The sequence below is a fragment of the Jatropha curcas genome, chromosome 8, assembly GCF_041381405.1.
Source record: "Jatropha curcas cultivar XTBG-Jc1 chromosome 8, XTBG_Jcur_1.0, whole genome shotgun sequence".
NCBI classification, from domain to species: domain Eukaryota; kingdom Viridiplantae; phylum Streptophyta; class Magnoliopsida; order Malpighiales; family Euphorbiaceae; genus Jatropha; species Jatropha curcas.
This window is the reverse complement of record NC_143158.1, coordinates 2,054,931-2,070,350: the sequence shown is the minus strand read 5'-3', so window position 1 is coordinate 2,070,350 and position 15,420 is coordinate 2,054,931. Positions and strand designations below refer to the sequence as shown.

The 15,420-nt window shown below is 31.5% G+C and overlaps 3 protein-coding genes across 3 annotated transcripts; 2 read left to right on the top strand and 1 right to left on the bottom strand.

Annotated features, from left to right (window-relative positions):
- Window positions 1–6,403: 6,403 nt before the first annotated feature.
- On the top strand, window positions 6,404–9,235 carry LOC105637821 (DUF1005 family protein (DUF1005)). Its single transcript, XM_012221447.4, has 2 exons — window positions 6,404–7,184; window positions 8,208–9,235. The coding sequence occupies exons 1-2, from the start codon at window positions 6,592–6,594 to the stop codon at window positions 8,881–8,883; spliced, it is 1,269 nt and encodes a 422-aa protein (XP_012076837.1). The 5' UTR covers window positions 6,404–6,591; the 3' UTR covers window positions 8,884–9,235.
- A 488-nt stretch (window positions 9,236–9,723) lies between these two features.
- On the top strand, window positions 9,724–11,725 carry LOC105637820 (acid phosphatase 1). Its single transcript, XM_012221446.4, has 3 exons — window positions 9,724–10,272; window positions 11,142–11,351; window positions 11,439–11,725. The coding sequence occupies exons 1-3, from the start codon at window positions 9,881–9,883 to the stop codon at window positions 11,611–11,613; spliced, it is 777 nt and encodes a 258-aa protein (XP_012076836.1). The 5' UTR covers window positions 9,724–9,880; the 3' UTR covers window positions 11,614–11,725.
- Window positions 11,726–11,881: 156 nt separating this feature from the next.
- LOC105637819 (leucine-rich repeat extensin-like protein 2) lies at window positions 11,882–13,428 on the bottom strand. Its single transcript, XM_089724758.1, has one exon. It carries the CDS (start codon window positions 13,343–13,345, stop codon window positions 12,059–12,061), a length of 1,287 nt encoding a protein of 428 aa, XP_089580884.1. The 5' UTR covers window positions 13,346–13,428; the 3' UTR covers window positions 11,882–12,058.
- Between the last annotated feature and the right edge of the window lie 1,992 nt (window positions 13,429–15,420).

Sequence of the window (15,420 nt, the reverse complement as noted above, 5' to 3'; positions counted from 1 at the left end):
ATTTGTAGAATTAGTTGATAATATGGATCCAAAATAACAATTATAATCCATGTTTAACAACCTACAAAAATGGGTTTGTGTGGCTGTTGTTGCAATCTGATCAGTGCCACTTAATATTCATGATTAGAGATATAATTGCGGAGGCAACATGGCCCACTCAAGCCTATTGGATAAGTGGATGGGCCCAAATTGGTTTGTGCGTGACAACTCCATTGGGCTTTGCATATTTTAGCTCCTAATTTGTTCAATATATATTGACCAATTAATTAAAAAAAAAAAGAAAAAGAAAAAGAAAAAGAAAAAGAAAAGGAAAGGGAAACCTGTTGATTAGCGATCAACATTAACATTACGAGGTGTTTGTTTGACAAAACTTTTACAAGAAAAGCTCTTTGTCTGCGAAAATCTTGGTCTTGACTCTTGACATTATAGATTAACTCCTACTGTTATATATTTAATGAATTATAATATTAATTAGAAAAATTATGCATGAGTGAGCAGGCACTGTTCATCGAAAGAAGAATCATGTAGGTTTGGTATTTGAGTGAAGCCTGAGGCCAGGTGGGGTACAAATTTGAATACCTAATCTATAACTTTTCTATACTCTTCGTATACTTTTGATTTTGACAATTATGGCCATTTAACTTCAAAATAAAGAATTTATAATTTTAAAATATACATGGAATTATTATTATTATTATTATTATTATTATTATTAGAAAGAGGAAATAATTATATTTCATCATATCGAATAAGAATACATGATCGAGATACAAATAAGAACTTTTTTTTTTTGAAGAAATATATATAAGAATATCAGTACTATTATATTGAAATTAATATTTTGATATTCTGTAATACAAAAATAATTATATATATATATATATATATATGAGCAGCGCAGTTTGCATTATATGGAATTGAAGTGTAAGCTTCTAAAATTACAAAGTATGAGGAGAACAATAACTATTTAGCACGGTTGCGAGAAGATAAGATGAAATGACAACAATACTAGTAAGATAAGTTATTTTATATTTTTAAATAATGTCTTTATCATGATAATATCTATTAATTATCTCTCATCAAGATAATGCATTAAATTAAATTTTAATTAAAATACAAATAACCCAAGCTGTAGAATAAGAAATAAATTTATACCTGGAGCAATGTTGCACAGATATAGGACACGAAATATGAGAACGTATAGATTCGATAATTTTTAAAAACGCTTATGACATATTACACTAAATAAGTAATGCATTACTATTTCAAATAAATAAGCAATCATTTATAATAAGTCATAAACATAAAATTAAAAATATTTAATTTTTTATTTCAATGACATAAAAGTAAATTAAAAAATACTTTATTTTTATTGATAATAAAAAAGAACCTTATTTGATTAACTTGGTGTAAGGAGTAGTTTCATATACCAAGAGTTAGGTTGCATGGACACGGGACACGGGATACGGGAACATACGGATGCAACAATTTTTAAAAAGTTGGACATTCATATGCTTAGGACACACTACACTAAAAAAGTAATACATTAATATTTCAAATAAATAAATAATCATTAAAAAAATATTTAATTTCTTATTTCAATAGTTAAATTTTCAAAATTATTATCACTGTTAAAAATATATATTAATCGTGTGTATACGTTTTTTTTTGTTATAGCTCATACCATACATAACTTTTACTGTTACATATCTTATGAAAAGTTTCGCATGATACTTAAAGAAGACATATATTAACACTGCAACTTTTTAACATATCTCAGCAAGATATAATTTATTATTTTATTATATAATTTTACTATTTTTAAATAATGTTATAAAATATTATTTCATCTTTTAATATTACCCTGCACATCGTACGGATTATAAGGAAAAAAAAAAGAGATCCACACGCTTAGGACACACTACACTAGATAAGTATAATACATTAATATTCCAAATAAATAAACAATCATTTATAATAAATCATAAACGTAAAATAAAATAACTTATTATTTCAATATAATTCGTTAAATTCTCAAAATTATTATCACTATCGAAAAATACATTAATAGTGTATGTGAATGCTTTGATGCAGGTCATGTTATAGGTGTCAAAATGGGTCACAACACTCGATCATGATTCGTCTAACACGCGAAATAAATAAGTTAGGATTGAAGTTAAACGAGTTCGTATCATAAACGAGTCACCTATTTATTACACGAATATAAATGTGTTATGTCACTGGTAGGTTAGGCGAGTAATCCATTTATTTAAGAGTAAAAAGGTAATTTTAGTGTTATAATAAATACTCCAACTAAAACATATTTAAATTTCATTATTGTATTACTTTTTTATTTTAATTATAAATCTTGAAGAATTTATACATTTTACGTATGAAAATTTATTTTTAATTATGATTGGAGTTAAATAGGTTAAAAGTTAAAAATATTATAAGTAAGTTAAGTGGGTCGTATGTAGGTCAACACATCCACTTAACCTATTTATAATATATGGGTCATGAGTTGTATATGGGTCAACAACACGACTCACTTAGCCTGTTTATGATATTAAGCGGGTTAAACGTGTCATGTTCGTGTCAATCGTCTAATTTTCATATTGTGTTTATATCGAAGTTATAAAAAATTATTTCATCCTTAAATATTGCTTCGTGCATCGCGCGGATTATAACACCAGTTATCCTTAAAAAACAGTGAAAATGACCGAAAATCTCGTGGACAGTGCTTGGCATATTGATTTTACTATGAATGGATCATCATTGATAAAAAAATAATTATTAATAAAATAATAACAATAATAATCATCGAAATAGAATCTTATCCAAAAAGCCCTAATCTTTAATCGTTAATTTCAGATTTTGGCCCTTTTCAACTTTGCCTTACCCCACCATTAAGCATGGACAAGACCCTTACAAACTAATTCACATGGCTTGCAAAGAGAAACCAACTAAGTGGATTAGTGTCAATAAGTATGCATGAAATGACCCCTTCTTCCCCTTTAATTGTGTTTGTTGTGTTAAGCAGTAATTAATTAACCATTCAATACCAGTGATTTATTGCATAGTTGAAAATAATTATTATGATTAATGCGTTTTGTCTTAATAATGAATTTAACATAATGTGCATAAAGCGATCTCATACACTAAATCCGATCCGAAATAGATTTTTTAAAATATTATTACTATTTTATTATTATTTTTCTCCTTTGTATATATGGCTGGACTCATATACGAATTAGTTAAGTGCTTTCCATAAATCCATATATATAAAAGTAAATGACAAATAGACAACCTGTCTCCTGAAAAAATGCATCCATATCTATTGGAGTGTGAGAATTTGAAGATAATGAGTTAAACAATTTGGTAGCGTAGTAATGAAATAAGCATATAACAGAAGAGAAGGTATGCCCACAGGTTTGTTCCCCACGCTCTGGTCATAGATAAATGTAGATATAGGCCCACTCCGTTGGAGTAGTATTTTTGGTTGGGTCTCCTTCTCACAAAAAGGGTTTGATTCTTGATTGGGATTCAAAAGGATAAGGTTTAAAACACAAGCAAAAGGGACATTTCTAAGTGAAAGTGAATGGTGAAATTATGAAATTTTACATGGGGACAATCATTTTAACATTAACAAATATGTTGTATAAGGGTAAAGGTAAATATTTTATATTTAGGGTTTGATTTTTAGATCAAATTATAAATTAAGATTATTTTTATCTCATAATTTTAATTTAAAAATAGGTTCTTTTTATCTGTAATGCAATTATTATAAATTTAATACCAAATATAGTTGGATTAATAAAGATATATTACATTTCATGAGAACTTTACTTGTAAGGTCGCATTCAAAATATGTTGTCATCATTATTAAAAATATTTTACTTAAATAATACATTTGACTAGTAAGAGGATTAATTTCATTTATATGAATGGATGGAGATACGACAAAAGATAAAAAACATGTTCAGTAAAAATAATTATTTTTGTAGTTATTAATTGTTTTATCGGTATTTAACTATTTTTTGATAAGACGTTAAAATTTAAATGTTATGAAAATTAAAATTTTAAAAAATATTATAATAACATTTAAAAGGAGTTTAAATACTATATATTCAACATTTTCACTTGTCAAAACTACTTAGAAAAAGTTATTTGCGGATCCAACCCAACGGAAAGGCATTCCATCTACATAAAAAAAAAAAATATGGAAACACTACAAGGACACTAAATATGAATTATTTTATTTCTTTTAAAAAAATGGTACGTTTTCCATTCTCTTTAAAATAAAAATCCAAAAAAAGAAAAACGACATGCACTTTCCTTATTAACCCCTCGATTAAGGGAACAAAAGCTGGCACTTTTACTGTTCATAAAGCATTGCCTTTTATGCAATTTTCCCACCTCAGCTGAATAAAAACAAATTAAAAAGATAACTGCAAATTAAAATTTACCAACCAACAGCCAGGTGTCTTTACCAAGTGATTGTTTATTCAATTAATTAAGTTTCAATGTATAACTCACTTCGTCAAATATGTTACATTGACCAATATATCATTATTACATTACCTATTTCTAAGGTTTTGTCGTTTTGACTTGATTTAAACGTCCATGTCGCAATACATTGCTTCTCTGTATTTGTAAAGTTGCCTCCGTCACTCTATCGTCATTCGCCACTGACGCGGAGGGAATATGTTGATGGACAAAAACGCCCATGTTATTTTATTATTTAGGTATTAACGTATCATCTTTGTTTCTTTGCAAGTGCCTTTTCAAATATTTGTACAAAATTTTTTAAAAATATTAAGTAAATAGTTGCAAATACCATATAAGTTCTAAAAGTATATGGTAGTTTTATTAATTCTTCTATTTTTTAACTTTTCCTTTTCCGATGCAATTTCAAAATCAAAATTTTTTTTTTTACGTTTATTTATACGATGAATCAAAAGAATTTTTTATGAATGACATATATCGATGAGACAAATAATAATAAATAAAGATAAATATAATATATATTTTTTAATTTTATTAGATACTCTTTGATATAAATGAAAATAAGAAATAGGCAGTTTAAAGAATATATAATAATTTAATTCAATTTATCCGTCAAAATATTTATAGAATAATTTATAAGAAAAATAGAGTGTCCGTTGATTAATTCGAAGAGAACACAAGTCGAGAATGTCTAGTTCAACTGATTTCATATAATTGATAGCTTATTCTTACTTAGCAGTTATGCTGCAAACTTCTTGTAAATATTTTAAACAACAGTTAATTCCATTAATTCCATTTTAAAATTTTTTCATGTCAGCTAATAGTTAGTTTACATTTATAATATGTCTAACTTTATTAATCTTACAAAGATAATTACTAGTAAAATTATATTTTCAAAATTAGTTATTTTTTTATCATTATTTTTATTATGGTAATTTTAAAAATAAAAATTTTTGTTAAATATTATATTGAAAAGATTTAATAAGTATTTTTGTTATTTATATAACATATTAAGATAAAAACACACATTTACCTTAAAAATTAAAAGAAAAATATATTATTCACCATAATATAAAAAAAAACAAATATATCTTTAAATATCATTTTACTTTTTAACAACAACTGATATTGAAATATTACCGAACACTAAGATTAATTGGTTAACTTTTATCAAGCACCAGCGACCAATTATCAATAATCACTATTAACTGGTCTAAATAGCTAAATCAAACAGATCCTAAATAATCGAGTAAATATTGTGGATTATTAAATATGAATTACATATATATCTTTATATCATTTGTTTAGTCCACTAATAAAGAAGATTATAACTGACATTATACTTCTAGAGTTTGGGGTTGGTCTACATATAACAAAACTAATTTATTAATTTAAAACCAACTAAAACGGTAAATTTTTGAATTAATGATCTTAATCTAGAAATCATATAATTCCAAACAGCGGGCCAGCGCCGTCGGAAACCGCGGTCCAAAACGGGATTAAAGATGAAGAGGCGAAAGTGAATGCCATGTCAACCATAACTTCTTTCTGATAAATGGGATAATTTGAAATTTGATGTGCAGTGAAGCAGAAATTCTGCTCCAATCAGAGTCCAGCTTGGACTTTATGACGCCAATGACAACGTGGTGACAGCCTTAATCCAGCTGTGTTTTTGACCCCACAATGCGATCGATTCCCACGAGATAATGCCCGCACCATTTTCTCTTTAATTTATCGTTTGCATTCATCCATTTTCTTGTCAATTATAAAACTGCAGAGAAGTGTCGTTTTATTGCATGGAAGGAAAACAATTTCTCACGGTGGATTTTTGGCGCGAAATAGAAAAAAAAAAATGCAGAGAAAGGTCCCACTAAACAACACAAGCAAGGGTTATATTAGAGAGAGAAAGGAAAAGAGCAAGATAGAGAGAGAAAGCGAAATGTTATAACAGGTGAACCGACAACCATTCTACTCCATCAACATAGATGTTTCCGAACCTCTCTAGGCACTGATCGTACATTTCGAGCTAAAAACCTCTCTTAAATAATATACTCCAAAGAGAGATTGAGTGAGAAAGCTCACAAAATGGATCCATGTCCATTTGTTCGTTTAATCGTTGAATCTCTCGCTCTAAAACTCCCTTTGGCCACCAAACCAGCTGGTTCCGGTGTCCACCCGTCAACCACACCATGTTTCTGCAAATTGCGTTTCAAAAACTTCCCTTCTCAAACTGCCCTTCTTCCTATGTGTTCTACTGCTAATGATTCTCCGCCCGACACCTCCACCTCCGCCCCCGGTTTCCATCTCGACGCCATCGCTCTTAGTCGTCTCTCTGGTAAGCCTATCACACTCCGGATGGAGGTTTACACGGGTCGGATGGGTCGGACATGCGGAGTCAACGGCGGGAAGTTACTAGGTCATGTTCAGGTCAGTATTGATTTGGGGAATGCTACGTCGAATCCAAGAGTGTTTCAAAATGGATGGTTGAAATTGGGTAACCAACCGGATAAGCCAGCGGCTCGGCTATATCTTGTTGTCCGGTCTGAACCGGACCCACGGTTTGTTTTTCAGTTTGGTGGTGAACCGGAGTGCAGCCCAGTGGTTTACCAAATTCAAGGAAATATACGACAGCCCGTTTTCAGTTGCAAGTTTAGCGCAGACCGGAACGCAAGATCTAGGTAAATTTTTTTTAATTCTTCTTTTTTATACTTTTTGATTTTTCTGTTATTTGATGCATTTCAGTGGGGTATGAGGTGGGTATGCAAACATGCGGTGATAGTGGTTGTTAAGGCAGGGTAGGGTCATGATTATCCGATTGACTAATTGATTAATTTGTTGTTTTCCGGTGAATAATTGTTCATCCTACTGACTCTGGGGCCTAGCTAGCTATTACTATTTGCAAGCTGTACAGAATATGAGTTTCGGTTACGGATAAAGCAAGCATGTGGGTTGTCGTTTCCTTTCTTACCTTACTAACATCACATGCCTAGTCTGCCATGGTGGCCACCACGCACCTTATCTGTTATTTGATTCTGGTGAAATTAAATTTCTAACAAGACACAGTTTATCAGTTACTAATTTCAAAATTTTGTTAGGATCCACTTTAATTTGATAGGTATGCATTTTAGTAGAAAGATTGATTTTTTAAAATCTTCATTTGCAGTGAAAATTCAGATGCGCTTTCTTTGTTTCAAATACTTGCTTATCGGAACAGATCATCCAAAAATTTCAAAAAAAAAAAAAAAAAAAAAAGGAAATGGAAAGATTTACTTTACATTCCAACAGGAAAAGAATGGGGGTATTTACTTTATGTAGAAAAATGTACAAGTTAGCCGCAAATGTTGCAGATGAGCTTAGGCTCACAGTTAATCATCTTCTGTCATTTTTTTCCTTCCAACATTTTGTCCAAATAATGCTTCAATCTCGAACTTAATCAGTAAAATTTGCATCCACCACCAACCATTACAGATCATGAACTTTCCATTATATGTATAACTCACCAACTAAATAATTTATTAGTCAAGTTAAATGCATTACCGGTTTGGTCAAGGAGACAACAATTGCATATATATCTCCCCAACTGTCAAATACAACCGACTCAGATTCTCCCCCATGTGCAAATATTTGTTCTAAATATTTTGTATTCAGTTACTTGTAATGTAATGTAATGTTCTAAAGTTTATTTTATTTTGTAAAATCAGATCTTTGCCATCAGATTTCACCCTCAACAACAATAACAGAGGATGGAGGAGAACCTTTACTGGGGAGAAAGAACGAGCAGGAAGAGAGCGAAAGGGATGGATGATAATGATATATGATCTTTCTGGTTCTCCAGTTGCAGCAGCCTCTATGATCACCCCATTTGTTCCTTCTCCAGGCTCAGATCGTGTTTCTCGATCAAACCCTGGCGCATGGCTAATTCTCCGGCCTCACGGATTCTCTGTTAGTAGCTGGAAACCATGGGGTCGCTTAGAGGCATGGAGAGAAAGAGGTCCTATTGATGGGCTTGGTTACAAGTTTGAGCTTGTGACCGACAATGGCGGTCCTAGCAGAGGAATTCCGATTGCTGAAGCTACATTGAGCGTAAGGAAAGGCGGCCAATTTTGCATTGATAGTAGAATAATGAAAGATTCAGGATTGAATAGTTCAAGATCGCCTGTTAAAGGATTTGTGATGGATTCTACTGTAGAAGGAGAAGGAAAGGTTAGCAAGCCAGTAGTGCAAGTAGGAATGCAACACGTCACTTGCATGGCTGATGCTGCCTTATTTATAGCTCTTTCTGCTGCTATTGATCTAAGCATGGACGCTTGCCAGCTTTTCTCCCATAAGCTTCGAAAGGAGCTTTGCCATGATGAGCAAGACTACTCCTTCTCTTAGAGCTTCTCTTATGATGCAATGATAACCAGTTAGTTTTTTTTTTTGCTCATTGATAGAGTGAAACAACTATTGGTTTGAGCAGACAAGACGTTTTGCTGCTTTTTTTTTTAAAGTTTGCTTACATTCTTTCATTTCCCTGAATTTTCCCTCATAAATTCTATAAGATTTTCTTTCTCTGGGAGCATGGATAGTCGGAATTCATTATGTCTTTGTTGGTTTTGGTTGGTTTTGTCACAGTAGAGGAGTTTTTGTTTGTTAGTATAACTTTTGTTATACCAACAATGCTTATATGACCAACAGATATAGAAACTGTACATACAGACAATAAAAAAGCCAATTAATTGTTTGTTCATATTTTTTATACTCTGTTTGTCTGTTGTTAATAATAAGTTATGGCCTATAATTTAACTTTCAAACCCTCATAATTTTGGTTGTCTTGAGAGATTCCATTATTGCAGAGAGAAGAGAACCAAAAAGAGACAAAAATATATATGAATTATAAAAATCATTATTATAAATATAAATCAGCTAGACTCTAGAGTTGGAAAGGTGGAGTCCCGTGAAGGGATTTTTATCTAATTACTAGCTCAAATTTCCACCAATATAATAAAAATTAATTAAAAAAAATAGTAACTGTGCAACTACTTTAATTCCTTAGGACGGGGTCTTGCAAATGCCCAAATGCACTTGTGGCGATCCAGCTTGGCCGGATATATCTACCAGAATTTAAAAAAAAAAAAAAAAAAATTAAGAGGTGGGCATAAAATGTCGTGTCGTTTAGCCAGATTTTTAATGAGCAGTGTCGTCTGTCGTATTATATTTAAGACAATAAATTTGGTATTGGTCCCATACCAAAATCAATAAAGCAATCTCAGAATTGTTCCTCCATTTCCATTGGCCTCTCACATCTAGAGTGAGGCGAAAGAGGGAAAAGGCAGACCAGGAAAAGTTGTTGTAGCTATCAACAATAGCTATTCCTGCTCGAGCTTTTATTCCAATGGCTGCCTTTCAATCCCTCGTTTCTCTTATCCTCCTCCTCCTCCTTAGCCTCTTATACGTCACCGTTTCCCAATCTATTATCCGGTTGCCCAGCGACCATCAAACTCGTGGTGGAGGCGGAGACGATGATCTCTATTGCGACAGCTGGAGACTCTCAGTTGAAACCAACAACGCCGGTTACTGGACCTACGTTCCTTCCAGATGCGCTCGCTTCGTGGAGCTCTACGTGACGGGCGACCGCTACGTCTCCGACTCTGCGGTCGTGGCTTCCTATGCGTTTGCCTTCGCAAAGACAGTGAATATTGCCGGAGATGGGAAGGACGCTTGGGTCTTTGATATTGATGAAACATTGCTCTCCAATCTACCTTACTACGAACTCCACGGATACGGGTACGTCAGAGAATCCTAGCCATTGAATTATATGACTATTTTATCCATTGAAATTCCGCCGATTGCGATACGTTGACCTATCTGATTTCGCTTAATCATTATTTTGAATTTTGATCACATGAATGTCATTTTCTGGAAGGTTACACCAATTAAAACTAGGCACGTTAAAGGCTTCATGGTACTGGTATAAATGGACCACCTCATGGTAGTTTGATTGGCGCAGCCGCGCAGGCCCAACCCAATACAAATTTGGTAAAATTATGTGGCAGCAGTGGAGATTGAAGTTGACAATTTTTACTTTCTAACAATACTTTGTGCATGAGAATAAAGCCAAAACAAGAAATTGATGTTTAACCTACTCCCCGATTTTGCCAGTTGCTTTACCGGGTAAAGAAAAAAAAAAAAAAAACAGCTTGCAAACCTTTAAGGCTCTTTGATAGGCATTTATCATAAAAGAATGCTGAGAGATTTACCGTGTCCAAGGAAAAAAAAAGTCATTATGAGCAAGCAAGGGTCCCAACTCTTTTACTAGTAACATGCTTAGTAGCTGCACTGTTTGGTGTATAACTTTGTACCACCAGTTTGGTTCTAGCTTTATGGTCATAATTTCTTTTGGATTCCTTTTTAGCAAGTTGCTACATGCTTTATCTTCAAGTGAATTGCTCCTTTCTGGCATAATTATTCACATAAATTTCAGTGCTTGACAACCGAGCTTTAACCATATTTGTTTTCTTGTATGAAGCATTTGTTACAGTGAGTTAACAATTTAAAGATAAGGGTATAGGCGCATCCTTAACCATGTACACACAAATGCAAGAACTCTATATTGGCTGATCAAGTTTGCTATGTTTTTCATGCTGTCTATGTAGATCTGAACCCTTCGATGAATTGTCTTTCGATAAGTGGGTGGATTTAGCTGAAGCACCTGCATTGGCAGCAAGTTTGAAATTGTACAAGAAGTTAAAGCGGCTGGGTTTTACAATTTTTTTGTTGACCGGACGGAGTGAATATCAAAGGAATGCTACAGCAAAAAATCTTGTATTTGCAGGATACAGCGATTGGGAAAAGCTAATTTTGAGGTGTGTGATGTAATATAAATGATCTCTACTATACTTGAGATAAGAATAACATTGGGTTAATGATCAATATAATGGTGTATGATACAGGGGAGTTTCAGATCAAGGCAAGCCAGCAACTCTGTACAAATCTCAGAAGAGATTGGAGTTGGTAAATGAAGGCTACAGGATACATGGAAGCTCAGGAGATCAATGGAGTGACCTATTAGGGTTTGCAACGGCAGAGAGATCGTTTAAAATTCCTAACCCAATGTATTACATTTAATTTAAAAAAGAAAAAAGAAAAAAAAATAGCAGTTCTGTAATGTATTGGCATTGTTATAGTTCTTAGTGTAATTTTCTGTGACAGTTTCTTTCTATGGTTGGCATTTTTGTAATTCTTGGCTTAGTCTTAGTTTTCCTCGAATTGGGTAAATAATATCACCTGGTAAAAATACCACCATCACATGTATCACCTGATAAAGTAAGCTCCTTAATTACTTTTTACTATCTATCATGAATTACTTCGATGTAGATAATACTTACAACAAGAATCACAATCAACTAAATTCCTGGGTATTTCTTATTCATTGGAAAACAGATTTATAGAGTCAGATGTGCCCAGTAGATAAAGAAATAATTAGGGAGTTCTAAACCATAAGTGCTATTAATTAATGATGCAACCATCACCAACCTGTTATACAATATTAGTAACAAATACACGCTGTCTTTCATGGAGATGATGGGCCAAGATTGACATTTATAGTCACTCCAAGAGACCCGCAAACAAGAGGTTGTACAGCAGGTATTCTAAGGCAACTTAATCCTCCTCCTGGTATAACAGAACACTCTGGTTGAGGTCTTTGCATATCTCTTCCAGGAATGCAATTTAAAGAGAAGTCAAAACCCACATTCCTGATAAACAATTTGGCACATTCTTGACTAAACCCAGAAAAGAAATTGTAAGCAACAGTCAAATTCAATAGACTTCTCAAAGAACAAACAAGATCAGGTAGTTCGCCAGAAAGCTTATTATGTGCCAAATTAAGCACTTCAATCTGATCAAGACATGAAATTGTGTCTGGCAAACGACCCATTAGTGAATTATAGCTTACATCAAAAACTTGCATTTCTTGAAATAACCCAACTCCTTGAGGAATGCAACCTGTTAACTGATTATTGAGAAACAAAATCTCCTTCAGTTTTGAACTCATTAGGCCAAAACTAGCCGGTAGACTTCCACTGAACTTATTATTAGCCAAATTTATAACAGAAGCAGGAGAATTACCCAAGTTTTGAGGAATTTGACCATTAAATTGGTTGTTATTAAGAAAAATTGCATCTAATCTCAAGTTAAAAAGATCATCAGGAATAGGCCCTGAAAAACTATTAAATCTGAGGTCTAAATAAATGAGATTTGGAATGTATAAAGTAACAGTAGGGAAACGACCTGAAAATTGGTTATTACTGAGGTCCAATTCCTGAAGAGAAGTGAGGTCTTTGAAAGAAGAAGGAATCGAGCCTGAAAATCTGTTGCTATTAAGGTGAAGGAGAGACATATCTGTAAGAAAAGAAAGTTCTTTGACAAGACTGCCTTGAAGATTAGCATGGTTGAGATCTATACCTGCAACAACTGGACTAGAAGGTGTAGCCAATTCATCATCTCTAGGAACTGCACAAAAAACACCTCTGTAAGAACAAACATTAGAACCAACCCAAGTGTCCAAAATCTTCAATGGGTCATCTGTTATCGCTGATTTCCATGCTTGCAAAGCAGAATAAGCACTGTTTAGGTTAGAAACTGAAGACCCAGATGGGGTTGTTGGTGTGTTGATTCCACCACCAATCCAAACACCTCCTCCTCCTCCTCCTCCTCCTCCTCCTCCTCCACCACCACCACCACCACCACCTGCATTGCCTATGCCAACCCCAATGCCAGCACCAATACCAAAAGCTGCTCCTTTTGAAAATATTTGGGAAAGAAGGAGAAATGCTAAAAGCCAGCTGCTCTTCTCCATTACTTTGATGGGTTTTTCTAGAAAGTTTGTCCAAATGAGGTCACACTCAGCATTCAAGAGAGAAAAATATGGTGGGTTTGATTGGTCCTGATCAATGTCCTTTTTCTTTTACCTTTTTACCTATTTCATTTTCTTTTTTGCCACTTTTTTCTTGTGTGCATTTACAACATTAGATTTTATTATTACATTTGTCTCTTTCTATATTTTTTGACTCGAGAGTGTGGACCAGTGGGTGATATATATAAAAGTGAAAACAGACAAGAAAAATATTAAAATTGTCAAAAATGTGTCTATTAAAATTCTGAATCGATAAAAATATTTTTAATAATTTTAATTTTATTGATAAAAATATAAACAAAATTTATTTTGATAAGTAATATTAATTTTTTATTTAAATTTAAATTTTATTGACAAATATACAATTATATATTATATATTGGGTTCTAAATATAATTCTTATTTAAGAATTAATTAAATACTGAATAATAAATGTGTAAAGAAATTTTAATAGTATATAATCTCTTCTCATTTAGGAATTTTTATTATAATTAAACATTATATATTGGAATTCAAATATTATAAATATTATTCCAAATAATAAAATTTTATTAGTATTTTTAATTTAATAATATTAAATTATCTTTTTTTTTTTCAATAACTAAGTAAGTAACTTGTAATATCATTTATATTATTTCAAATAATAAAATTTTCAATTTATTTTTTAATGATTAATAAATATAATAATATTATTTTTAATAAAAAATTCAAAAAATATTTTTCTTATGCTGTAAGAAATTTATAAAAAGAATATGAATAAAACTGAGTTCGCAAAAAAATTGTTGTTTGTATTCTTTTTTAATGAGTTTTCTATTTATACAATTGAGTACATTGATATTAATACCGTTAACAATAATATATAATTTATCAATAAAATTTGAAAATCATTTTCTTATACTATAATTTGTAAGTGAATTGAACAGAAAAAAAGCACTAGAAGAATTTAAATTTAAAATTGATAATAATTAAAAAAACTGAAGAGTTTTTTCATTAACGCAATGAACTTATTATTTGGATTATTAATTATTGAAAAAAAATTAAAAATTATTTTCATTAATACAATAAACTTATTATAAGGTTATTAGTTATCAAATTCAACAAGTACATATAATTAATTAAAATTTATATCTCAAGACTTTAAAATATAACGATAAAAATATAAATATCAAATTCATATAATATAATATAAATTCTTAAAAATAATATAATTAAATTGTATATTCCGCATAAACCCAATACATGATTAGTTATTTTTATATAACTATACAGAAGTTTAGGATTAAAAACTTAAAAATAATTAAAATTAGCTTCTAATCCGTAGAAGGGATCTTTCGTTTTAATAATTATTAATCATCAGTAAACATAGGAAGAAACAATAAATGCCTTTCAGATATACTTTTAACTTATGTCTCAAAATAATTACTGTTAGAGCAAAAATACCTATACGATGTTAAAACAAAAGTTTCCAAATTGGATGGAGCAAAATTGTATTTTGACAAAAAAATGCGTAAGTAATAGACTAGATAGATAAAAGCTAAGACCTAGTTGACTCATTATTGGATATTCAATGTTCTGTAGATTCTAGTTAATTTCAAACCAGCCTGTAAAGGTTCTAATTTTCAAACTAAATAATCATAGTAAAAAACAAAATTCATCTCGGAAAGCGTAACAAGCAATGTTGGAGTTGTCAAAATTACCCCGCACGTCTTCCATTTTTACTGCGCTGCAAAACGTTGTGGTTGTCAAAATCACCATATGATGTAAAAACTCCACCTAATAGTCTTAAAATTAAATATCAAATTAGAAATTAGAAATCGCAGGAACAGAAAATTATGCTTGTCGGTCTCAGGCTTTGCGGTGTTGAGCATGTAAAGTCCATCTAGCTACAATGTACTTCCGTTGATCTCTAACTGTCTGTTGATGTAATATAGATTTTTTTTTAAAGATGTTCCGTTTGGAAAATATTTTATTTCTGCTGATTCAACTTTTTAAATGGTCTGTTAATATAAACTTTTTTT